The sequence below is a fragment of the Physella acuta genome, unplaced genomic scaffold (assembly GCF_028476545.2).
Source record: "Physella acuta isolate Inbredline_101_S28 unplaced genomic scaffold, ASM2847654v3 ptg000596l, whole genome shotgun sequence".
Lineage (NCBI taxonomy): Eukaryota > Metazoa > Mollusca > Gastropoda > Physidae > Physella > Physella acuta.
The window spans coordinates 203,134-230,394 of NW_026732115.1; the positions used below are offsets into that span (position 1 = coordinate 203,134).

At 38.3% G+C, this 27,261-nt stretch overlaps 1 protein-coding gene and 1 long non-coding RNA gene across 6 annotated transcripts in view; one reads left to right on the top strand and one right to left on the bottom strand.

Moving 5' to 3' along the window:
* Positions 1–20,396, top strand: part of LOC131947508 (uncharacterized) — a 60,617-nt gene extending 40,221 nt beyond the window's left edge. For 4 of the 5 annotated variants that reach the window (XM_059308728.1, XM_059308726.1, XM_059308727.1 and 1 more), the window contains exons 3-11: positions 779–1,308; positions 3,548–3,692; positions 4,836–4,942; positions 5,415–5,556; positions 11,291–13,608; positions 14,993–15,092; positions 15,934–16,194; positions 16,462–16,542; positions 16,932–20,396. In XM_059308728.1, the coding sequence (XP_059164711.1) occupies positions 779–1,308; positions 3,548–3,692; positions 4,836–4,942; positions 5,415–5,556; positions 11,291–13,608; positions 14,993–15,092; positions 15,934–16,194; positions 16,462–16,542; positions 16,932–17,101 (3,854 nt within the window). In that variant the 3' untranslated portion in view covers positions 17,102–20,396. Of the gene's footprint in view, positions 1–778; positions 1,309–3,547; positions 3,693–4,758; positions 4,773–4,835; positions 4,943–5,414; positions 5,557–11,290; positions 13,609–14,992; positions 15,093–15,933; positions 16,195–16,461; positions 16,543–16,931 lie in introns of those variants that run through there. The other variant, XM_059308729.1, reaches the window with a different exon arrangement.
* Positions 20,397–24,240: 3,844 nt separating this feature from the next.
* Positions 24,241–27,243, bottom strand: LOC131947528 (uncharacterized). Its single transcript, XR_009387904.1, has 3 exons — positions 27,145–27,243; positions 26,931–27,025; positions 24,241–24,826 (listed from the first exon to the last, which is right to left on the bottom strand). It is a non-coding gene; the product is annotated as an uncharacterized LOC131947528 (long non-coding RNA).
* Between the last annotated feature and the right edge of the window lie 18 nt (positions 27,244–27,261).

The window sequence follows — 27,261 nt, forward strand, 5'->3', positions numbered from 1 at the left end:
TTCACACTTTTTTTAAATAGATATATATGTAACTTTTGATCTGTTTCAATATGTATTATCATCACTATCGTCATTACCATCATCATCACCATCTCTCAATACCCATTGGCGCACAAGGCATCAATAAGTAAACACCATTTCATCCTGTCTCTAGCTATAACCTCTGCCTGATGGAATGTTAGGCCTCTCTTCTTCAACTGTACTCCAATGTTTTTCTCTGTTTCTTTGACAACCCTCGTTTTCAACAAGCTTACACCTGTTTACATGACAACTTACAAATACATGTATGTAAATGACTTCTTGTGTGGGTCCCGCACCTATTTTATCTTCTACTTACGACCTAATGTTTCAGACCAACCAAGTGGTAATGAATGATTTACTCAGTTGTATAGTCTCTTGATCCCCTGTAAATGTAAGCTGTGAGTGTGAAACATTGAGGAGTACATTCGTGTGTGTTTGCTGTAAAGTTAAAACACAATGTGGCTAACACATGTGGCCAACACTATTTAGCCAGCACAATGTGGCCAACAAAATGTGGCCAGCATATTCACATATGCCGAAACAATGTGGCCAACACAATTTGACCAGCACAATGTGGCCAACAAAATGTGGCCAGCATATGTGGCCAAAACAATATGGTCAACACATGTGGCCAGCTCAATGTGGCCAACTCAATTTGGCCACCAAAACGTGGCCAACACAATTAGGCCAGCACAATTAGTTATTAGGCCAACATAATGTGGCCAGCCTGAGACTCAACTGTCCACTCTACTTTCAGATCCTAACACAGCCCCCTATGTTGACATCCCACTGGACGAATCTGCTCCAGACCTCTTGGAATCTGATTCTCCATCCTCGTCACCGGCTCGCGCCCACCACCACCACCAACAGCACCAACAGCAACAACAACACCAACAGCAGCAGCAGCATCTGACCAACCTCCACCGACACCACCTCCAACAGCAGCATCAGAACCGCCAGAACCTCGAGCCGTACGGCCAACAGCCGACAGCCTACAGCGGCCTACAGAGTTCAGAGATCGCCGGACACTATGAGTACCCCAGTGAAGGCTCCCAGCTGCTGATCCAGCCTCACTCCGACATGAGGACAGGTCCGGGGGTGAGGGGGGTGGGGCGGCTGATGGAGAGTGCCTCAGGGAAGAGAGGATGCAAGAGGAAGAGGGACGACAAGACCGATGACGCGGCGTCACGTCAACAGAGTAAGCTTGACGTCAGCCAGCGTTGTGACGTCTGCGGGGAACAAGCCAGTGGACACTACTTTGGCGCGCTGGTGTGTTTGCCCTGCAAGGTAGGTCAAAGCCCTTTAGGTCATAGCTCTTTAGGTCAAAGCCTTTTATGTCAAAGCCCTTTAGGTCAAAGCATTTTAGGTCAAAGCCCTTAAGGTCATAGCCCTTAAGGTCAAAGCTCTTTAGTTCAATCATCTTAGGGTCAAAACCTTTTAGGTAAAAGCCTTTAAGGCAAGTCCTTTAGGCCAAATTTCTTAAGGTAGATTTTGATCTTCATTCTTTGAGTCAGCGCTTACCAACTTCTCAACATCTGATGTTGTCCTTCATGTTAGTTTCTCCCTATATGCTGCTTCAATGGAATCGCTACTTCACTATAGGCCGTCCATTCAATATGAACGCTACTTCACTGTAGGCCGTCCATTCAATATGAATGCTACTTCACTCTAGGCCGTCCATTCAATACAATCCCTACTACACTGTAGGCCGTCCATTCAATATGAATGCTACTTCACTCTAGGCCGTCCATTCAATACAATCCCTACTACACTGTAGGCCGTCCATTCAATTGGATCGCTACTACACAGTCGGCCGTCCATTCAATATGAACGCTACTTCTCTGTCGGCCGTCCATTCAATATGAACGCTACTTCACTGTAGGCCGTCCATTCAATGGGATCGCTAATCTGTGTTTGAACGAACTATCGAGAAAAACCTGGCCAGTGACGACCGTTCAAATAAAGGTCGAAAATGATCCATCGACTTAAAGGAACATCTTCCGACGTCTGTCGCTCTACAGTGCCAGATTTTCTGCCGTCGTGGGCATTGTCTTCTATGTGTGAACCAATGCGGCAATATATGTCCAATATATGAACTAATGCGGCAATATATGTCGAATATATGAACTAATGCGGCAATATATGTCTAATATATTAACTAACGATCTCTGTATCTGCCAACTATCTAACCAACGATCTCTGTATCTGCCAACTATCTAACTAACGATCTCTGTATCTACCTGTATCTGTCAACTATCTAACTAACGATCTCTGTATCTGCCTGTATCTGCCAACTATCTAACCAACGACCTCTGTATCTACCATGTAACCTACGACCTCTGCATCAGCCAACGATCCTACCATACAGTCAACTACTCTACAATGGTCACATGTCATCATTTAACTAGGCTGGCCTATTACTACCTCTGTTCAATTTAAGACCAACTATCGATAATGAAACCCCTTAAATCGGAAACCCGTCTATGTTAGGCTAAAACCCTCTATCAGGCTAAACCCCTTTATCTTAGGCAAATCTTAAATTCTAATATTTCCTGTTGCAAATAACTGCCAAACAGGTACCGGACCCCACATCTTGACTTAGACCCCCTTCACGTTGACTTAGACCCCTCCACGACTCCTAAGGAATCGACCCCCACCCCATCAAATATATATCTTTCTTTCTGTCCTTATAGCCCTTCTATTCCCAGTAAATAAAAGCTAGACATTGGAGATCAAACAAGAAAAGAAACCAAACGTCAGCCATTCAATGCGGATTAGCTATTGGGACCGCTTTATCCTGCTCGATCCTGGGCTATCCTACCCTATCCCACCCTATCCCACCCTATCCTGCCCTAGCGTTGATCTATCTAGTGATGTACCACTTTGATGTCATCAGCCCGAGGGGTGGGGCGTGGCTCGAGTTTTGTTTGGCACACACTCAGCAGACATGCCTAGCAGTTTCTGCCCTGTTCGCTAGCTTTCCTCACACGTTTCCTTTGAGCAGCCCCGGCTTTGCAACATCAACAAATAATTGACACTTTCTTGTATGACTTTCAATACTTAAATACCAAACACATTACTCTGATCATAAATCAGAAGATTTTTTTTGAAAATTATAGATAAATCTGTAAAAATGATATATGGATAAGCTAGCTTAGTAATTATAGGCCCAACATTTTTAATAAACATCTCCAGATTAGGAAATCAAATAAAAATATTTTGATGAGTTTTGTGTTGCATGTCAGATTCATAGGGATCCTGATTTGGTTTTACTTAACGTTTTATTTATTAACATTGGAAAACTGGGCTTAGTTTGTTAGTTTTCTATGTGTTTCTTTTTGAAGTTCAAAGCTATTTTATAAAAATGAATTAGTGAAAAACGTGACCACTACCCAGAGTTTTCCCACTGGTCACTTGACTTGTCTACTCAGAGTTTTCGAACTGGTCACTTTTCTCCCCAGAGTTTTACCACTGGCCGCTTGACTTGTCTACCCAGAGTTTTCTAACTGGTCACTTTTCTCCCCAGAGTTTTTTCATCCGGTGCACCAAAGATGGCCGACCCAGCTTCAGCAACCAGTGCGGCGGCAAGTGTGACGTCCTGAAAGGGGGGCGGGTGCGGTGCCAGCATTGCCGGTTCCAGAAGTGTGTCAGTGCCGGCATGTACAGAAAAGGTTAGGGCAAGTTTGTTTTTTTATGCCGGCATGTACAGAAAAGGTTAGGGCAAGTTTTTTTTTTTATGCCGGCATGTACAGAAAAGGTTAGGGCAAGTTTGTTTTTTTATGCCGGCATGTACAGAAAAGGTTAGGGCAAGTTTTTTTTTTATGCCGGCATGTACAGAAAAGGTTAGGGCAAGTTTTTTTTTTTTATGCCGGCATGTATAGAAAAGGTTAGGGCAAGTTTTTTTTTTTTTATGCCGGCATGTATAGAAAAGGTTAGGGCAAGTTTGTTTTTTTATGCCGGCATGTACAGAAAAGGTTAGGGCAAGTTTTTTTTTTATGCCGGCATGTATAGAAAAGGTTAGGGCAAGTTTGTTTTTTTATGCCGGCATGTACAGAAAAGGTTAGGGCAAGTTTTTTTTTATGCCGGCATGTACAGAAAAGGTTAGGGCAAGTTTGTTTTTTTATGCCGGCATGTACAGAAAAGGTTAGGGCAAGTTTTTTTTTTATGCCGGCATGTATAGAAAAGGTTAGGGCAAGTTTTTTTTTTATGCCGGCATGTATAGAAAAGGTTAGGGCAAGTTTGTTTTTTTATGCCGGCATGTACAGAAAAGGTTAGGGCAAGTTTTTTTTTTATGCCGGCATGTATAGAAAAGGTTAGGGCAAGTTTGTTTTTTTATGCCGGCATGTACAGAAAAGGTTAGGGCAAGTTTTTTTTTTATAAGGGCATGTACAGAAAAGGTTAGGGCAAGTTTTTTTTTTATAAGGGCATGTACAGAAAAGGTTAGGGCAAGTTTGTTTTTATGCTGGCATGTACAGAAAAGGTTAGGGCAAGTTTTTTTTTTTTGCCGGCATGAAAAGAAAAGGTTAGGGCAAGTTTTTTTTTTTGCCGGCATGTAAAGAAAAGGTTAGGGCAAGATTGTTTTTTTATGCCGGCATGTACAGAAAAGGTTAGGGCAAGTTTTTTTTTTTGCCGGCATGTAAAGAAAAGGTTAGGGCAAGATTGTTTTTTATGCCGGCATGTACAGAAAAGGTTAGGGCAAGTGTTTTTTTTTATGCCGGCAGGTTTTTTTTATGCCGGCATGTACAGAAAAGGTTAGGACGAGATTTAACCCCAGACTTTTAACTCCATTTTAACTCCAGACTTTTGTTTCTCAGAAAAACCTGAAGCTGTTGAGCCGGCTGAAGGGCAGCTGCTATGTAAGGTGTGTGGTGACATCGCTAATGGTGTTCATTTTGGTGTCACCACATGCGAAGGTTGTAAGGTAGGTACTTTAATTAATTAGCTATCGCTCGCTTCATCTACTCTAGAAAAAACGAATGAGATGAGTTGTGGGGTGCTCCAGCATTGGTTTTTTTTGTGGGGGGGGGGGGGGGGGCGCTCAAAAGAAAAGATGAAAAGTATCTTCTCACACGCCAGACGGTCGGTGGGGCAGATGAAGTAGAGTTCGACCTTTTTTCACACTTTGGCACTTAACGATAAAGTGGTTAGGTGTGGTCATCTTACCTTTCCCGACTTAAGTCAGGTACCCAAAAGTGCTGAGTGAACTCAGGGATGTAGTATGGACTCACAACTCCCCGGTTAGTTACCTACCATGCTCTCTATCGTTCGACCACAGCGCCACACGTCTAAGCTGAGCATGTTCTGATATCCTAATTAATGTTTAGCAATGACTCTTGTTTGAACCGCTGATTAATTATGAACCGGTGATTAATTAAAAGCTCATTACCTTCCAGAAATTTTTCCGTCGCGGTCTGAAGGAAAACAAGACATACACATGCAAGGCTAGCAATCACTGCTCTATCAACCCGCGCATGCGCAACAACTGTCGCTACTGTCGGTACCAGAAGTGTCTGCACGAAGGCATGTCTAGAGAAGGTGAGTACGTTTGTTGAGTCAGTCCCAGCCCGGGTGTGGGGGGGGGGGGGGGGGATGAAGGCATGTCTAGAGAAGGTGAGTACATTTGTTGAGTCAGTCTCAGCCGGGGGGGGAGGCGGGATGAATGCATGTCTAGAGAAGGTGAGTACGTTTGTTTAGTCAATCCCAGCCCCTGGGGTAGGTGGGAGTGTGAGGGGGGGGTGGAGGCATGTCTAGAGTAGGTGAGTACGTTTGTTGAGTCAGTCCTAGCCCGGGGGTGGGGGGAGTGTGAGGGGGATGGGATGAAGGCATGTCTAGAGTAGGTGAGTACGTTTGTTTAGTCAATCCCAGCCCCTGGGGTAGGTGGGAGTGTGAGGGGGGGGGGGGGGGGGGTGGAGGCATGTCTAGAGTAGGTGAGTACGTTTGTTTAGTCAATCCCAGCCCCTGGGGTAGGTGGGAGTGTGAGGGGGGGGTGGAGGCATGTCTAGAGTAGGTGAGTACGTTTGTTGAGTCAGTCCTAGCCCGGGGGTGGGGGGAGTGTGAGGGGGATGGGATGAAGGCATGTCTAGAGTAGGTGAGTACGTTTGTTTAGTCAGTCCCAGCCCGGGGGTGGGGGGAGTGTGAGGGGGGGGGGGGTGAAGGCATGTCTAGAGAAGGTGAGTACGTTTGTTTAGTCAGTCCCAGCCCGGGGGTGGGGGGAGTGTGAGGGGGATGGGATGAAGGCATGTCTAGAGAAGGTGAGTACGTTTGTTTAGTCAGGCCCAGCCCGGGGGGGGGGGGGGGAGGCGGGATGAATGCATGTCTAGAGAAGGTGAGTACATTTGTTTAGTCAATCCCAGCCCGGGGTGGGGGTGAAGGCATGTCTAGAGAAGGTGAGTACGTTTGTTGAGTCAGTCCTAGCCCGGGGGGGGGGGATGAAGGCATGTCTAGAGAAGGTGAGTACGTTTGTTGAGTCAGTCCTAGCCCGGGGGGGGGGGGGGGAGAGTGTGAGGGGGGGGGATGAAGGCATGTCTAGAGAAGGTGAGTACGTTTGTTTAGTCAGTCCCAGCCCGGGGGTGGGGGGAGTGTGAGGGGGGGATGAAGGCATGTCTAGAGAAGGTGAGTACGTTTGTTTAGTCAGTCCCAGCCCGGGGGGGAGGGGATGAAGGCATGTCTAGAGAAGGTGAGTACGTTTGTTGAGTCAGTCCTAGCCCGGGGGGGGGGGGGGGAGGGGATGAAGGCATGTCTAGAGAAGGTGAGTACGTTTGTTGAGTCAGTCCTAGCCCGGGGGGGGGGGGAGGGGATGAAGGCATGTCTAGAGAAGGTGAGTACGTTTGTTGAGTCAGTCCTAGCCCGGGGGGGGGGGGGAGGGGATGAAGGCATGTCTAGAGAAGGTGAGCACGTTTGTTGAGTCAGTCCCAGCCCGGGGGGTAGGGGATGAAGGCATGTCTAGAGAAGGTGAGTACGTTTGTTGAGTCAGTCCTAGCCCGGGGGGGGGAGGAGATGAAGGCATGTCTAGAGAAGGTGAGTACGTTTGTTGAGTCAGTCCTAGCCCGGGGGGGGGGGAGGAGATGAAGGCATGTCTAGAGAAGGTGAGTACGTTTGTTTAGTCAGTCCCAGCTGGGGGGAGGGGATGAAGGCATGTCTAGAGAAGGTGAGTACGTTTGTTGAGTCAGTCCTAGCCCGGGGGGGGGGGAGGGGATGAAGGCATGTCTAGAGAAGGTGAGTACGCTTGTTTAGTCAGTCCCAGCTGGAGGAGGGGGTTAAGTTGGAGAAGGGGGTGGGGGTGATCTACGCATGTTATTTGGTCAGTTTAAGACTGAAGTGGGTGGGGAAGAGAGTCGTAGAAAGTATCTCTGTCTGTTATTTTGGTAGGTTCGGAGATTGAAATAAAAGACGGGGGATAGACAGTAGGACAGGAGGTATGTTAGGATCAGATGGGAGGATATCTGTAGTCGTTATATGATCAGTCCAAATGTGGCGTGGGGATAGTGTAGACGGGGAGGGTGGCCGAATGTATCGCAACAATTGTGTATGTTTTAAGACATTTTTTTTAAAGTTTAACAAGTAATATCGCCGACAAAAGAAGATATTTAAAAGCCCACGTGCGTGCTTCTTTCTCTCTATCAGCTAAATATTTTCAGAGGCTATGAGATCAGAATCTTCAGCGATATATGGAGGACTTAATGATACGGACTTTTGTTGAAAATAATCTGTTAGATGTATTAAATGTATCAACTAAATTTTATTTCAAGAAGAAAAATAAAAATAAAGGCATATTCGAACGAAAAAAAAACACATTTCTAACAGTGCAACCGCAAAAGTGTTTATAGTGTTGATAAGATCGCAGAAAAAAAAAAAAACACCAATGACGTCACATGTTTAAACTACGGAAAGTACACAACACTGATGGCGTCATCTTCCAATTTTAGAATATGAAGAAATTAACTATTTCATTCAAATTTGATGTAGATCAATAAATCTACCTATCAAGACGCACGCTATAAAATATGTATACAATTGTCTCGGCTAAAACTAATAAAAATTACTTTAAAAAACAACATAAATATCGTTGAGCAGCTGAGTTTTTAAAAGAATCATATAATTCTCTTAATCAGTGTGTGCCTGTGTTATGTTAAATGTGCCGGATTTTTAGCTATTTAGTTATTTCTTTGCTTTGTCACTAATATCTTTCAACGTGTAGTAAAGCACATTGCGTTTTGACCCATAACTATTTTATAAATTACTTTTCTCAAACAAGTACATTTTAAACTATATAGACCTATAATGGACACCAGCGAGAAAAGTCTCAAAGGTATTTGAGAGGTGTATAAATTCATTTAAAAATCATGCACAGCGTAGTTACAATTAATATAGTTATAAAATCCTGCCTGTCTGGTTTTTTTCGGACTTAACTAAAGATTGGATGTATTTGATGTTTATAATATTTTCGGTAACTAAATAAAAATTTAAAAAAAAGCAAAAACAATTTGGTTTTCACGTGTAATGGCGACATAAACAATGGCATCCTGCTATTGGATAGGCCGTCATAGATTTTATTGTACACATTGTAAGCTAAAAATAGAAAACTAGGTCATGGGGTTTTTAATTTGCATTGTTATTTAAAAACTTGATCTGCAAAGTTTTGTAAACAAATAGTTATCGATCACTAAGTTACTGTACAGCCAATCAATATTTGTCTTACGAAAGTGAAACATCCGGTTATAACTTAGGCTTGATGAAAATAAATAGAAATGTAGCCTTAAACTCAACAAATTATTTTCAAGTTCTCTGGATTTGCAACTTTTATAGCATTTATTCTAAAAATATAAAATTTCTAAATTAATTTTAGGCTTAAGTTTTTATTTTTTATTTTTTTTTACGGTCTAAATCTAAAAAGCACGTTTTTATTCCATGACAACAACATTATGGAAGGAATCTCGTCAACTCGCTCGCCTCCATTCACGCGAATCGGGTACCGATGGCTAGTGTATTTTATGTTGTGCTAAATGCGTTCACGTGATGGCGTCTTTGTGACAAGTGGTTTTTCTTTCTCTGATCCTTTTCCCGAATTATCGATAAGTTCTGATTATGGAGATGGGCACTTAGAAGAAAAAAAATTCTAAGAGTTTCCTCTTTCACATCGACGCTCTCGTCATAAAAGAAAGATTTGAAAGAGGACACTCCCAGTCGTGTCTGCTCTTTTCTCGCTGTAAGTGGGGGGGGGGGGGGGAGGGGGGAGATGGGGGGGGGGGGTCAAAGGTAGGCACAACTTAGACATATGTTGATGTGTGTGCATAGGGGGGGGGGGGTCAAAGCATTGATGTAGGTGGGCTTGACTAAGTCTTTTGTTGGCCTGTCTTTTGTTTGACTACGCATTATGTTTGACTATCTATAAAGGACATCACACACAAAAGATGGGGGATCGGAACTTCGTGACGATGTGTGACAAGGGGGGGGGGGAAGGAGCTATTTAAAAAATGTGATGACACAGTTTTGCATTTAAAAAAATAATGTTTGTAATGAAATTTTTTTTTAAATCTACATGTATTTATGTTAAATATTTTTTTTAAAGAAAGAAATTCGTTGTTTAAAAAAAAACAGCATTTTAGGGGAGTTGTAGGTTGAGGTGTGACGTCATGATAGGGGTGTTGGTCCGGCTTTTTTGTGACGATCTGTGTGTGTGGGGGGGGGGGGCGTCCTGAACATTCTCTTTCGACTGGTCTTTTATGTGTTTGTTTCTCGCGACACTTGGCCTGGCCACAACAGAATAGCCAACACACATACACACTTACACATACACACACAAGTACTTTTGTAATACACACCTTAATACACAGCTTAATATAAACTATTTAAGCTCAGCTATTTTAGCTCAGCTATTTGAACAACATTTCAACCCACCAGGCAACATTTCAACCCACTTGACAACTGAACTGTTTTTAAAAATGGAACAAAAGTTTCTAAGTTTGCGAATATTTTATTCATTGGTCCAATAGTGTATGATGACGCCGTTAATGGATTAACGGTCGGTCTATCTGGGCCGCTTCGTCATAAAACAAACAACTCCGGTCTGCACACTTTAAACAACGTTTAGTAGAGATCTATAGCCGATTTTTTAAAAGCGCTTTTAAAATCTTTTTTTTTTGCCGTTATTATATGCAGCCATTCACGAATTCACAGGCTTTTCATATAGAGGCTTCGTTTTTAATTATGTTCAACCGTCGGTTGTATTTGTAGAAATAAACATTGTAGACTTATATGTATTCCACCAAAAATGCGGGGTTTTTTAAGGCTAAAAACAAATACAACCACTAATTGCTAGAGGTTTTTTTTACCTTTAACTGTCTAGCTATAATATAGCAGGACGTTTTTTTAAAAAAAAAAAAAAGTTTTTTAACTTAATTACTCATTTTAAACCCTGAAATGGCCAAACGACCGAAGCTTGTCCTAAACTAAAATGGGAGGGGAAAATTCGAGACAAGACTTGTAATTCTATCATCCTATCTGGCCAGTCTGGTGTTTTATCAGCGGTTTTTAGCTGGGGGCATCGCCGGATCAATAGCAAACATCTGTCGATTCTCCCCACGCTGTGCAAATAGTCATTCTCATTGAGGACTGAAAAAATATGGTCTGTCTCCGTCTTAGTAACGGCTAACTTGATAGGGAAAAAAGCGATGGGTATTGATAGGCACGGTATTCAATTTTCTGACAGGAGAAATGGACAGATTTTCCTGGTAAGAAATGATAGAGATATTAATAGCCTATACCATTCATGAAAAATGTCGAAACTATAGCACCATTATGTCTATAGATGAGCTATAATTAGACCAACATAATTCAATATTAAGCTGCAGAAGTTTATGGGAAGTAAATATCATAGTGGCACTACCCTATAAAACCCATCGTATAAATCTGTAGTGACTCTAAGATATTTAATATGAACTACTTGTAAGACCTGATCAGGACAAGACGGCAATAGTTTGTCAGTGTTGTTTTATTTTACTAAATGTGTCAAAACGCTGAATGTTTTTGTTGTCAATTTTCATGTAAGAAATTAAGATTTGATATAGATCTGGGCTTCTTTGATTATTCTTTAGTTATCTTTGGATAGGAAGCATTTATACAAGTATTTCCCTACACTCTGTAAAAACGAATGATGATTTCAGTCATAATTGTGTTTACAGGTTATGTATGGAGCATGTCAATAAAATTGTGTTTAGTTATATTTTAGAACAAGATCTTACAATGTGAAAATGTGTTCTCCCATCCCCAGCCATCAAGATGGGCCGACCCAAGAAAGGAGAACTCCTGTACAGGAAGCCCGCCAAGAAGAACGGCATGAAGCAGCAGATGAAGCCGTACGACAAGCCCATGCTGGACTCCAACAGATCCTCCATGTCCAGCGAGTACGACCAGGACGACGTCTCCTCCTCTGGAGAAGTGTTTGATGTTGTGGCCTCCCAGCACATACACCAACAGCAGCATCAGATGCACCAACAGCAACAGCAGCAGCCTGTACTGACGCAGCAACAGCAGGGCAGTTTCAGCCTGGGTAGCATCCTGCACGACTGTATGACAGTCCAGGACTGGGACCAGAAGGTGCACATCTCAGAGCTGGAGCAGGACGCCCTCAGGGAGCCGGCACACACCATGGTGTCTGAGGGAGCCGGCGTGTCTGAGGAGAGCCAGCAGGTGAGCCCACACATCCGGCACGCCAGCCCAACCATGCACCACGAAATGGTCGCCCATCTACAGCGCCACCCTAAACCACTGCGGATGGTGGTGACTCAGCAGCAGTTGGAGCAGCTGCACAGAGACATGCACCAAGGGCACCACCAACTGGCTCCATACCACGATCACAACCAAAACCATGAAAACCTCCAGGTCTTGAGAAACATTGAATATTCCAGCGACCACAACGTGACAGACAGCCGCATCATTAAGGTTGAGAACATGTCGCTCCAGGAACCACCGGGGGCGTCTTATCCTGAAGGTGTTGTGATAGAAGACATGCAGAACCTTCAAGCTATAAACAAAGTGGAGTATCACTCCTACCAACTGCAGGGGGCAGACGGTGGCTCGGGGTACACCCTGGAGGATCAGAGAACAGCATCCATTCCATCAGGTCCCAGCAGCCAAATGGACCCTCTTGTGGCCATCAACATGAGCTCACAGAATGCCATCTACACTCCTCAAGGCCAGGAACTGATTATCATTCACAACCTGAACCAGCAGTCTGAGTTGCCTGGCAACCAGCCAGGTAACCAGGTACATGGCAGGATGGTGCAGGAGATGGAGCATCTGCCACCCAGCCATGACGCCGGACAGAGCCAGCACATCATGGACCTGGATGAAAGCCACCAGGTGATAGGCAGCCAGGAGCTGATCAGAAACAACCATCATGGCGCCCCTCATAGCTACCACAACCTTATGACCTCACGTACCACAACATACACGGACATCAACACTGGGATACAGTCCCACCATTACTTGATTGACAACAACGTTGAGTCGCCCGGCAACATCTCCACACACATCAACGACGGCTCACCTAGAGTTAGTGATTCAAACTTTTCCATGATACCCAAAGGCCAGCCCTCCGACCCTACATCTCCCTCTTTGTCTGTCTCCTCCCAGCAAAACCTCAACCCCCACCACAAATTTCAGCGGGTACGAAGCCCCATCGCCGCCATCTTGCAGCAGCACAGAGAAGACATCCAGGCTGGCAGACCGGTGCACCTGTCCTCTGAGGAGATCGAGGAGCTTCTCAACACGGTCAACTCAGACCAGGCCAGAGCACAAAGGTTCAACAGCGAGCAGGCGGCTGCACGAGCTATGGACCAAGATGTTGTTGATCTCAGGAGACAGCCTATGAATAACTTTATCTTAAATGATGACCAGCAGCTTGACGAGCCTGTCCACTATAATAGACAGTCTTCTCCTGGAGCTGTCCACTATAACAGACAGTCATCTCCTGGTGCTGTCCACTACAACAGACAGCCATCCCCCAGCGCTGTCAGACATTTCCTCAACAAAAGCCCTTACCAGAACCAATACATCCCCGGCAGCCCCATCAACCAGAACATCATCCGGGCACCAAGCAGACAGTACCAGAGCCAGACTTCTCCTGGGTCTGACTCCAGCACTGACAGACAGGACGTTCACAGGGGATTTAACAACAACAACAACACTCAGGTCTGCCACTACATCTCAGTACCCCAGGACCCCCAGGACTGCCAGGTGGCGCCAGACGCTGACACCTATGACGACAGCTTCAACAGCAGCCTGATCAGAGACTGCACACTCCTGCACGAGATCAACAGAATTTTTCTGGGCATTGACAACTCGTGTGAGACGTATGGCTGTAACTGTGCCAGGGACGGGCAGGACACTAGAGATGATGGCGCCATCGTCTCATCAATCTCCCCCGATGAATTTTCTCCAGAAATTTCCCACAAATACTGGCACAGTTTCCAGCCCAATACCTATGTGCCTATGACAGCTGAGCGCTCAAAGATCATTGAGGATGTGCTGGATGCTTTTGATAACTTGCAGAAAACTTACGTCACTAACGAACCAGAATATGTCAATGTAAGTAATTTTTAAAACAACTTTTAGCCTATTCACAGTAGTTAATCTTATTCTTTAAAGAAATTTCTTAAGTACTTTAATAATGCTAGTTCCATGTTTTTACAAATTCAGTAAATTCTCTGAAGAAACTTAGACATTTAAGGCTAAAAGCCATAAAATCATTAACAATTTTAAATTACATTTCAATTGAATGTTAAGGATTAAGAGTTAATTAAGAGTTAACATGTGAGCTTGATTGAATATTCAAAAGAAAATGTTACCAAACAGAGTGGATGGTTCCATAACTTCTAACTACAGAGAGGATGGAGGTTTTGAGTAAAGAATAATTTTATAACATTTTTTCTGTTCAAATATTTTCAAGGAGCAACAGTTGAAACAATTTAGTTTAGTGATACCAGAGGCGTAGCAACCCTTCCCAGCGTCCAGGGACAAATTTTCAATTTGGCCCCCCCCCCCTATATATTTTTTATATTTATAAAGCAAAACTGTAGCTTAAATGAGATTTAATTTGTTTTTCCAACCCATATGTACCCACCCCCTCGCTACGCCTCTGGTTGATACTATGAAAGCTGAAACAAATTATAAAAGTATCTATCTCTATAGTTTAAGATTTAAAAATCACAATGTTGTGCAATTGTGACGTAAAGCTATTTTATATTAGGGATGCCGGTCTCTGAAAATAGTAAATAATTTTGTATGGGGTAATGGGGGTGGGTGGGTCAAAAATGTCCTATTTTTGTATTATATAAAAAGAGTACAATACTTTTGCACAGATTTTTAAATAAATATACAAATATGCCTATATTTAACTCCAGGATAAGTGACAATAACCAAAACAAATCAATCTCAAACAACTTAACATTCTGATTTACCAGTTCATAATTGATCTAGTGTGCTGGCATATCATCAATGGCAACACTCGTAGTATATTTGAAATGTAATAATAAAAACAGTGTTGCCTGTTTGAATTGTTTACAAATATCGTTTCCTTGAGAACATTAAACTCACCCCTGCTCAACTTTAACCGTTTATAACCCTGCACCAGTTTAACCCTTTATAACCCTGCACCAGTTTAACCCTTTATAACCCTGCACCAGTTTAACCCTTTATAACCCTGCACCAGTTTAACCCTTTATAACCCTGCACCAGTTTAACCCTTTATAACCCTGCACCAGTTTAACCCTTTATAACCCTGCACCAGTTTAACCCTTTATAACCCTGCACCAGTTTAACCCTTTATAACCCTGCACCAGTTTAACCCTTTATAACCCTGCACCAGTTTAACCCTTTATAACCCTGCACCAGTTTAACCCTTTATAACCCAGCACCAGTTTAACCCTTTATAAATCTGCACCAGTTTAACCCTTTATAAATCTGTTTAAAGAAAAAGATGCCCCATGACCAGCTGGAACACTGGCACCACATACAGAGAAGAATTGCCAGACATGTGGTTGCAGGGCAGAGATTCTGCAGGAATATTCCAGGTAATTGAGTGAAAGGTTAAATGTGGAACTTGTGTAGGGTTCTTATCTGTTTCATCACCTTTGTTTTCTTGTCTCTGAGCTTTTTTGTTCTTCTTGTTTATAGCAGGTGTTTTATTTCGAGCAAGTTGTGTGAAACTGTTTTAGTGTTCTCTCCCGATCAAATTTTGTACATTTAGACAGGATGTGGAAGATTGAGAAGTGCTTACATTACATGTGTTGTTGTGAAACTAGTTAACTCACTCACTGTACATTTGTATGGGGATTTTTGCATTGAAAATATTTTACCAAAAAACTTTCCACTCCCTGCTGTATTTGTTTTTTCTTGGCCAATTGTTGGATTAACAAGAAACGTGTGTCTTGTGATCAATTGGTGGGTGGGGGAGGGTGGTAAGCTGTATCTTTGATTATACCTGTATTTTACTTAAGAAGTTATAGATTAATGTATTTATGTGTTGTTGTTTTTTAATAAATATATTTTTGAAAAATCATATTTTATGAAAAGGAATGTTGATGGTGGTTAAGTTAGTATGACATGGAAATGATAGATCAAATTCTGATTTGATGCATTCCTCTGGAGGCTTTTTTAAGCTGGAGATTATGACTTGATACTTTCTTCCACAGGCTACTTTAAGCTGGAGATTATGACTTGATACATTCTTCCACAGGCTACTTTAAACTGGAGATTATGACTTGATACATTCTTCCACAGGCTACTTTAAGCTGGAGATTATGACTTGATACATTTTTCCACAGGCTACTTTAAGCTAGAGATTATGACTTGATACATTTTTCCGCAGTCTTCTTTAAGCTGGGGATTATGACTTGATACATTTTTCCACAGGCTACTTTAAACTGGATATCCAAGATCGTATTTCACTGGGCAAGCATGTAGGCTTTGGCCTGATGGTCCTCATAGCATGTACAGAGTTCTACGATCCTGAGTTTAAACGCTTCAAGTATATCTGGAACTGGACTATGCCGATGCAGAATCCGCTGTTTTCCTACAAGGTGCATCTACTGTCTCTAGGCAACAGGATCCATGAGATTCAAGTGGATAAGACTGAAGCATCCATGATGTGTGCCATAAGCATGACAAGCATTGGTGTGTAGTGACATAGAGCTTTTCTCTTTTTTGTGTGTATAATAGGGTTATATGAAGGAGCGAGAAAGATTAGTTTACATTTTTTAAAGTGGGTCCATAGATTCACAGAAACTACCTTTTCTGCTAGTTATCATTTGATCTAAATTGATTAATAAATAGTTTAACCGGCAATAATTTTTTACCGCTTATAATAAAAAGTATCATTGATTAATGATGCTGCATTTCCTATTTCTGTTATTTCTCTGATATTTGTTTTTTGACTTCTAGATTGTCCTGGCCTAATCAAACCTGGCATAGTTTGTCTTGTCAGAAATGTCTTGATTGATGCATTGGAGGCTCACATAGCAGGTATGTACTGGACTTTTCAAATCATTTCCTCAAGGGCTTACTTAGGGCTGCAATTTTTAATAGATATAAATAAATGTCAGGCAGAGTAGTAAAGTATTTATAGAATTTGATTTTTAAATAAATATATACATATGTATAAATATGTAGCAGTGAACTAAAATTTATTTTATCACCAAATGTTCATAGAATTCAACATGTGCTGGATGTTTCAAGTTTTAAATTTATTATTGAAATTAGTGTTGGCATCTTTCATTTTAACACTTATCAAACAAAGGATGCTGCTTTAATCTTCCAACAACAGAAGGGATATTAACTTTTTTTATTGTAAATACAATGTTGTGACACTAAAGACAAACAAATAAAACATATTTTAATTTTATCTCTACTAGCCAAACCTGACTCTTCAGACCGTCTGCAAAAGCTCCTGAGTCTGATGCCCCAAGTTCGGCTGATGACAGTTTGGTACAACAACCTCATGAAGAAAATGTCATTGCCATCAGAGTTTATCAAGAGCAATAAAACAAGTGAAGGAACAGAGAACAGTGCAAACTTCAGCTGATAAAAAACTTGAACTGAATGATAACATTTATTGAAACAAAATATTTTTAGTGTGAGCAATGTCTTGATCAATATACAAATCACACTGTTTAAGAAATCACACAATTTAAGAAATCACACAATTTAAGAAATCACACAATTTAAGAAATCACACAATTTAAGAATCCCACATATAGTGTGAATTTTAAAAACATGTATGTTTTCTTATCATCATAACGGATAAGCTTCTTGTTGTAGCTGGAATAATGAATGTCAACTGAGTCTGACCAATTTATGCAACCATTTTTATAGATCACAGAAAGAAGCAGCTGCATTATTTATCACCACCAACACTGTGTGGCACTGGGTAATGTTTCAAACTTGAAAGAATATATTCAATTCTTGATGGAAAAGACAGTTTAAAGAGATGAATGTTGAATATAATTTCTAAACCGTGTGCCATAATGCTTACATCTAAGCTACTGTAGCTTGATACAACTTCTATGAAACAATACAAAGTTATTTTTAATTTAGTATTGTTTATATTTAAACCTTTATACTTGTTAGAATGACTGGTCACACAATTGGAGTTACACTTGAGAGAAATACATTTGGTAGTTCTATGTTGTGTTACATGTTCCATGTACATGTTTGTTATAGCAATAAATTCTTTTGTCCAGCAGATCTCAAGGTTAACCAGCAATAATATTTTACCACTTATTATAAAAAGTATCATTGATTAATGAGCTCCAGACCTATAATCTTGTGGTTAAAATTGATCTTAAATTTGATTTTTATATCTTCTATTATAACTTTAAAGCACCAAACTTCTGTGTTAACTCTTTGGCCATTTTCTTAACATCTTTTGTTTCATTAACAAACATAAAGATGTAAGAGTTCATAATCTTTTTAGTACAGTAAAAAAAGATAAACTGTTGTTTACAAATGCTTATGATCTATTTGATTTACTCCTTAAAACAATTAACCAGAATAAAGTCAAGTCCATACCCTGCAACCAATCTAACTCACTCATGATACCAAAGATCGAAATATTGGATTGATTTTGTTTGCAAAGTACGCAGCTTGTTTTAGGTTAGTCTGTAATCAGTCTTAATAGAATTACTCTATTGTTTTGAGCCCTTGATTAATTCAAAAGAAATAAAAAATATTTTAAACATAAGCGGCAGTCTAATTATCCAGTTAAATATAAATTTTTCTCTTTACAATTTGTATTAATTCCATGTTAAAACAATGACTGTAAACCTACATGGCATGGTGATCAGACTGAATAAACTTGTCAAAGGTGATAAATGCTATGTGATAAGAACCAACATAACAGAAGCAATTCTATCTGTTCATCTAATGTTTTACAGATTGTGTATTTCTGATTATTGTGAATGTACTAGATGATTCTATTTCAAGCTTCTACAGTAGATATGCAAATCAATGGATGTTTTTTGGCTAGCCATATTTTCTTTAGACAATAACAGTTTCTATTTATACATTAAGGCAAATATATTTCAAGCAATATTTTAAAATTAATTTTTTTTTTAAACTTTTGTTTTTTTTACTGATTTCAACTTGCTATACCAGTGCCATTGATTTGACTTATTTTATATCTTGCAAACATTGTGCCATAGTTCTCCCAGTTCAACTCTGGATGACTTTAATTTTTAAATTGTTTTTATTTTAATGACTGTATATAATTTATGTGGCCTTAAAATGTAAATGTATTATTTAAAACTATTTAACCAGTTTCATATAGCCTACAATTTAAAAGCTTTTTGTTTCATTTTTAAAATGAGAAATGTTCCATCTAAACCATGCTTATTCTTCAAACCATCCAACTCTATTTACAGTAAATGATTGCCATTGTGTGGAGTTAGAGAGAGCTGGTTGTGTTATGATTTGCTTGCTTGTTGACATTATTACACTGTAGTGGGCAGCAAACCTTATTTGTCAATTCAGGAAATATTGTACATACCTACAATGGAAACTTTGATTTAAATGCGAACATGAACACTAATACAAAAAACTTTATCAATTATTAATTACTTAGAACTTTTGTATAGATCTACTTGTTATATAATTCTTTTTTTTGAAAACTTGAGAAATTTTATTATGAAAATGTGTTTATATAAGGGTAAATTATGAGAATTATAATTATAAGAGTTTTTATTTTTTTTTAAATAAAGAGAAGTAAATATAAAAAAATCTTTATCCGTAGCCTATTCATGCAAAACTCAAATACCATGTTAGTTCATAAGAACAGTTTTAAGAGTACTTAAATAGCTTGCTAAAAATAATCTAAAACACTTTTACAACATTTTAAAATATTTAGTGTAAGACTATTCTACATCAGTAATTGGTATTTTTAAAAGACAAAAATGTGAAAGATTGATTTTACTTGTAAACTTTTTAACATGCAGGCCTATTCGGATAATAAAAGTGCTGACGTTTTTTGTCTTTTCACTGTAGTAGAGTTTTTTAATAAACTGAAGCCATTTTTGTTTTTATTGAAATGTTTCCATTTTTTAAACTGTGTGCCATAAAATTTGCTTGTTAACTTCCTTATTTTGTAAGATTTTGTCATTTGTGGAGACAGCGAATACTGGTGATGTTTTCTGTTGTCTTGAGATAGTGATTCTTTTATTGATCTTTTTTTTTTAAATATTTTATGTTTATTACAGTGATCTTTGTATCCTGTGTCAAGAATTTTTTATTTATTTTTGGCAGTAAATGACCTTGCACATTTCTTAACATTCTTCTAACAAATTTGTAAAGCTACAAGTATATCTGAAATACTTGTACTTAACAATTATATAAAGCTCCAAGTATATCTTATTTGCCTGTAGTTCACAATTGTATAAAGCTCCAAGTATATCTGATATGCCTGTACTTAACAATTGTATAAAGCTGCAAGTATATATGATATGCCTGTACTTAACAATTGTATAAAGCTCCAAGTATATCTGATATGCCTGTACTTAACAATTGTATAAAGCTGCAAGTATATCTGATATGCCTGTACTTAACAATTGTATAAAGCTCCAAGTATATCTGATATGCCTGTACTTAACAATTGTATAAAGCTGCAAGTATATCTGATATGCCTGTACTTCACAATTGTATAAAGCTCCAAGTATATCTTATTTGCCTGTAGTTCACAATTGTATAAAGCTCCAAGTATATCTGATATGCCTGTACTTAACAATTGTATAAAGCTGCAAGTATATCTGATATGCCTCTACTTAACAATTGTATAAAGCTCCAAGTATATCTGATATGCCTGTACTTAACAATTGTATAAAGCTCCAAGTATATCTTATTTGCCTGTAGTTCACAATTGTATAAAGCTCCAAGTATATCTGATATGCCTGTACTTAACAATTGCATAAAGCTGCAAGTATATCTGATATGCCTGTACTTAACAATTGTATAAAGCTGCAAGTATATCTTATTTGCCTGTAGTTCACAATTGTATAAAGCTCCAAGTATATCTGATATGCCTGTACTTAACAATTGCATAAAGCTGCAAGTATATCTGATATGCCTGTACTTAACAATTGTATAAAGCTGCAAGTATATCTGATATGCCTGTACTTCACAATTGTATAAAGCTCCAAGTATATCTGATATGCCTGTACTTAACAATTGTATAAAGCTCCAAGTATATCTGATATGCCTGTACTTCACAATTGTATAAAGCTGCAATGAATGTGTGTACTTGATGGAACTATTTTAGCACATTGACTTAAATAACCAATGTTTGCCCCATGTTTTGTTGATGTTGAATTTTTGTTGAGAAATATAATGGCCTATTGCTTACACTTTCAAAACTTAATATTATTACATTAGTAAAATTACAGTTTTGTTTCATTTTAAAACAGCAAAACCTGACATTTAGAAAACAGGATTAATTTTTTTTTTGACTAGATTACCTGCAAGACAAATTTGTTTTTTTCATTGCATATCCAGATAATGTCCCACACTATTTTGAAATGAAGTTTGGTTCATTTAAATTCCTGTCCCAACACTTGCATAATATTGATCCTATTTAACAACTGTCTAGCTAAATATACCAAGCCTGCATGCCTTGAACTTCAACTATTGTATGTGATAACAGGGCATAATCTTCATTCAATAATGTCAACTGCCAATTTGATTCTTTTGATTTTGAATGTTGAAAGTTTCTGTAGAGTTGTTATGACAACCTAGTTGGATTTGACTTCATCCATTTGTATGTGATAATTACCATTAATTCATATGTAAATTGCTGCAGTTTCCTACCAGAAACACTGTTACTAGTAGTGGTCCATATTGATGTTACAATCCAGTGGGGGGGGGGGGGGGAGAAAACTTAAGTAGTGATGGGGGTAAGGTTAAAAGTGTGATAAAATATTTGAATTATAGAAGGAAAGTTATTTTTAAACTGAATTTGCAGTTAATTTACAATGTTTTTAACACTATTACTTAATTGATAGTAAATCCTATAATGACTCAATTTGGGAAAATTGTTAGTATAAAGTCTTATCAATCTATCTAGCAAAGAGCAGCTAATGAACTGTTATTTTTTTTTTTTTTTGCAAAGAGAAACAACTCAATATTTTAGACAAAATTTACCTTGTCTGGTTACATCCCCTTATTTTACGGAACCAGTGACGTCATTTTAGTGGGAGGGGCGGGAAATTGACCAAAAAGGCGTGATGTCATTTACCCGACGTCCAGAAAATCCACGCTTAGGTAAATAATTCATGGTTGTAGGTCGAGTGAAACAAACTTAAATAATTCATCATTTATTTTATTGTATTTACATTTATTCATTAATTTGTTGTGCCATATCTGTATACAATATCTGGCCACCACGGTAAAAACCATAAAAAATGACATTTCCATGGGGTTGTCTATTTTTTTAATGCACCTTTTTTTTAAGAACAATAAATTATTTGCAAGAAACCCATTCAACTTTAATATTGGTCTAGAATCTACTAATCATTTTAGGTTTAAATGTATTCCTTGCATACAATATTAATATCTAAAGAGATTTTAAAATTATTTTTAAAAAGTTTTACAGTTCTTTGACTAAAATTTACTGTGTTGGTGTACAGAGGTTTTAAAAAAAGTTAACCTCATGTTTTTAATTGGTAGGCCCAGAAATCTTATTTTTATGGATGAAAATTAGACTTAACTATGTGCCACACAATTTCATTCAAGCCAAAAGACATCTCTTTCTTGTTTAAGAATGTGTGTAGCATTTATACACAAACATTTCTTAGCCGATTTGCTTGTATTCCATCAATGTTGTAGTTATTTCAGTGAGAAATCCAGTGTAAAATACTAATTTGTTTCATGTTATTTCTTATTAAGCTTTTTAAAAGTATCAGACTAAACATGACAGGCATTAAAATTATGAAGTTTGTGTGCCAAAACTGCATGTCAGATGAGGAATTAGAAGGTTTTGTAGAACTGTTGTGTACAGAATTTTTTTTTTTAATCTTCACGATAGAGTTATGTGGCAGCAGTAAAATTGTATATATTTTTCTCAATAATTCAATCCAGCTTTTTGAATGTTTTAAAGTTGTAATGACACATGAAAGTTATCAATTTAAACTGTAATTAATAAATGTATCTGATGAGGAATACTATACTTACAAGATGTAGTTTAATAAATATAAGATTAAAGTCCTGTGGTAAATAACAATCATAATGTCTGGTGGTTCATAATTAAATAGTGTAGGAAATTTTGCTTAAACAAAAATAATTGAATTTACCTCCAATGGTTAAAACTAATTTTGGATAGATCCAAATAATATAAAAGCTTTCAATAATTTCCTATCATTATAAAATTTAAAAAAAAAAGTATAATAATTATATTAAATTATCATCTATATGTAAACATGTCTTTTTTTATCCAGAGTTTATTATTATTGTTTAATTAAATTAAATCTATAACATTCAAATTAAATTGATCAGAATTAATGGATAATAGATAATACATATACATTATTAATTAAATTTTATAAGGCATGTTATACTTAAACGCCAGCACTTGATTGCATCTGTTGTGGAATATTTTCTCACTCGTTCTGACAGTGATTCAAGGTAAAAACTCCTGACTGCTAGAACTGCTGCACAGTGAAAATGTTTATATGCTGACAATCATCTTACCTTGTTATAGTTGTAACTAGTTCATGTGTTGATGCATTAACTATTAAGAGAATCTGAAGGGACAGTGAAAGAGACATTGTACAAAATGTGTTGCTGTCTCTTTTTTTCGTTAGAATGTTCTAGGTTAGTCTGTATATAGCTAGTGTTACAGAGATTGTATAAGACAATGTTCATCATTTCTATTTACTATTTTCATGCTTTTAATGAGAATGAGAGCATTTGAACGAGAGGCTGAAATACTTTGGATGACTATAAATTGACACATTTCTAGATTGAAGTAGTAAGATATTTTAGATTTTTTAATCTCAGCTGAACACTACCACTCCGGAACAAAAACTTTTTTTAGGATATGCTTTCTTTAAAAAAAAATTCAAGTTGAACATTAAAAATTAAAACATAAAATTAACGTGATTACTAAAAAAATAGAACAATCCCCTTTCGGAGAACTTTTCTGTTTTAAATTTACAAAAAGCATTTGGCAGAAAATGATCATTGAAAGCAATCATCCTGTTTGCTTGTTCTGTAGTTGTTGCCTGTGGAATGGTTTCTTCTATCTCTGCTAATGTACTTAGATGGCTGTGCTGATTGAGTTGTACATTCCATTCAAGCCTTCAGTCTTGCATACATACCATCATCTTTTTCAGTCTTACATACCATCATATTTTTGAGTCTTACAAACCATCATCTTTTTTAGTCTCTCAGCTCTTGTGTTATTGCAGATGGAGTCAAATAAAAATTTTAACTCAATTTGTGTTGTTTAGTTTCTGCACTTTGTGTTTAGTTTCTGCACTTTGTGTTCAGTTTCTGCACTTTGTGTTTAGTTTCTGCACTTTGTGTTGGTAAGTTTTGTACACTTTGTCAGTATTTGTCTTGTGCTTTTGAAAAATCTATTTTAGTTAAATACAAAAAGTTTTTTAAAAAGTTTTAACCATTTTTTATTTAGAATAATTTACATACCATTGAATGTACATACATTATTTAACAAATGTAAACTTTGAGCAACAAACTAACATATCACATAATGGACAACATTCTTAATTGACTTTGTTTTTGAAAACAAACAATAATAGTACCGCCAGATGAGTTTACAATTTTTTCTCATCATACCGATTAAAAATTACAGACAGGTCAATAAATATATAAACAATTACATTGACATTTCTACTTCATGTAGTTCAGTACAAGATATAATCTCACAGTATCCAATCTTACAGTAGTTTAACCCTGAAAGCATGCCAAGCCATGATCGTGGCTTGCTGTTACCTAACTTTTACGTAAGGCCACATGGCGAGAACTTTAAGGGTTAATATTTGTTCAAACCACTACATTTTTGTTGGTTCTAACAGTCATGTGACCTAGCAGCAGATTCAATCTAACATTGGATCATCATACAGCAAACTTTGGTTCAAACCCCTACCTGAACAATTGAAATTGAAAGGTAAAAAATCTGAAGGTGTTCAACTGTTATCTTTTAGAGTTGGGCATCATCTGTAGATCAAACTTGTGGTGCAGAAACTGGTGGATGGCTAGAGCAGAGCAAGATCTCATCTGCCCTCTGGCTTTAATCACATCTGGTGGGCTGGAAGCAAAGGCATTGGTTGATGACACAATAACAAAGGCATTGGTTGATTACACAATAACAAAGGCATTGGTTGATGACACAATAACAAAGGCATTGGTTGATTACACAATAACAAAGGCATTGGTTGATTACACAATAACAAAGGCATTGGTTGATTACACAATAACAAAGGCATTGGTTGATGACACAATAACAAAGGCATTGGTTGATCACACAATAACAAAGGCATTGGTTGATGACACAATAACAAAGGCATTGGTTGATGACACAATAACAAAGGCATTGGTTGATTACACAATAACAAAGGCATTGGTTGATCACACAATAACAAAGGCATTGGTTGATCACACAATAACAAAGGCATTGGTTGATCACACAATAACAAAGGCATTGGTTGATGACACAATAACAAAGGCATTGGTTGATGACACAATAACAAAGGCATTGGTTGATCACACAATAACAAAGGCATTGGTTGATCACACAATAACAAAGGCATTGGTTGATCACACAATAACAAAGGCATTGGTTGATGACACAATAACAAAGGCATTGGTTGATGACACAATAACAAAGGCATTGGTTGATCACACAATAACAAAGGCATTGGTTGATCACACAATAACAAAGGCATTGGTTGATCACACAATAACAAAGGCATTGGTTGATCACACAATAACAAAGGCATTGGTTGATGACACAATAACAAAGGCATTGGTTGATGACACAATAACAAAGGCATTGGTTACTTTAAATGTCATTGGTTGATCACACAATAACAAAGGCATTGGTTGATCACACAATAACAAAGGCATTGGTTGATCACACAATAACAAAGGCATGGGTTGATCACACAATAACAAAGGTATTGGTTGATCACACAATAACAAAGGCATTGGTTGATCACACAATAACAAAGGCATTGGTTGATCACACAATAACAAAGGCATTGGTTGATCACACAATAACAAAGGCATTGGTTGATCACACAATAACAAAGGCATTGGTTGATGACACAATAACAAAGGCATTGGTTGATCACACAATAACAAAGGCATTGGTTGATGACACAATAACAAAGGCATTGGTTGATCACACAATAACAAAGGCATTGGTTGATGACACAATAACAAAGGCATTGGTTGATGACACAATAACAAAGGCATTGGTTGATGACACAATAACAAAGGCATTGGTTGATTACACAATAACAAAGGCATTGGTTGATCACACAATAACAAAGGCATTGGTTGATGACACAATAACAAAGGCATTGGTTGATGACACAATAACAAAGGCATTGGTTGATCACACAATAACAAAGGCATTGGTTGATCACACAATAACAAAGGCATTGGTTGATCACACAATAACAAAGGCATTGGTTACTTTAAATGTCATTGGTTGATCACACCATAACAAAGGCATTGGTTGATCACACAATAACAAAGGCATTGGTTGATGACACAAATAACAAAGGCATTGGTTACTTTAAATGTCATTGGTTGATCACACCATAACAAAGGCTTTGGTTACTTTGGTTAATCATGCTGTAACAATGTGAATGGTTATTTTAATTCTTCAGTTAATAGTCATGTGTAGAGCAACAGAACACTGGCTCAATGATTGCTTTTAATAATGAGGGGATAAACACAACAACAAAGTGATTTAAAATATTTTTAAAGAATATTTGTTTCTCCTTTTAAACATTTTCACCCAGGAAAAGTAGAATGGTTGAACAGTTGAGTCCTCAACTGCTAACCCAAAAGTCTTGAGTTTATAACCTACGTTTCAGGCCTTAGGATGTCACTGAGCCAACCCAGCTCTCATGGGTACCTGACTCACGTTAGGGAAAGTAAAACCAGCAGGGCATATTGCTGAACATCACTTCCTATGCTAAGGTCATAGAAACAGGTGAACTCTACTTCAGCAGCCCCATGAACCATTGGGTTGGGAAGGGTAACTTTACTAAAAACTTAATAAGTTCACAAAAAAAATTAACGAATCTGTTAACTAATTATTTGAATAATCATAGCTTATGTTTGATGGAAAATAAAGCTGAACCAAAATGGTCATAAGAGATCTTGGCCACAATTCTTACCTGCGCACAAACTCAGCTAAAGTAGGAAACTTGTGGACAATGTTGAGTGCTTGTGGGACAGTTACTCGCGGTATGGACAACACAAACTTCAGCATCTGAAAGCAAAAATTTTTTAGAGAACAAAACAAACTTCAGCATCTGGAAAAAACTTTTTAAATTCTCAGACCCAACAGCAAGTAAGTTACTAAACTTCCTGCAAGTGCTTGCTACCGACCTCTTCTTGTTTAGAAGATAATAAAGTTGGGACACCAATAGCTCTTCCTTTCTTGAACTCAGCCACACACAATTCTGCTAACAATGTTGTGGTCTCCTCTAAAACAAACAAAAATAT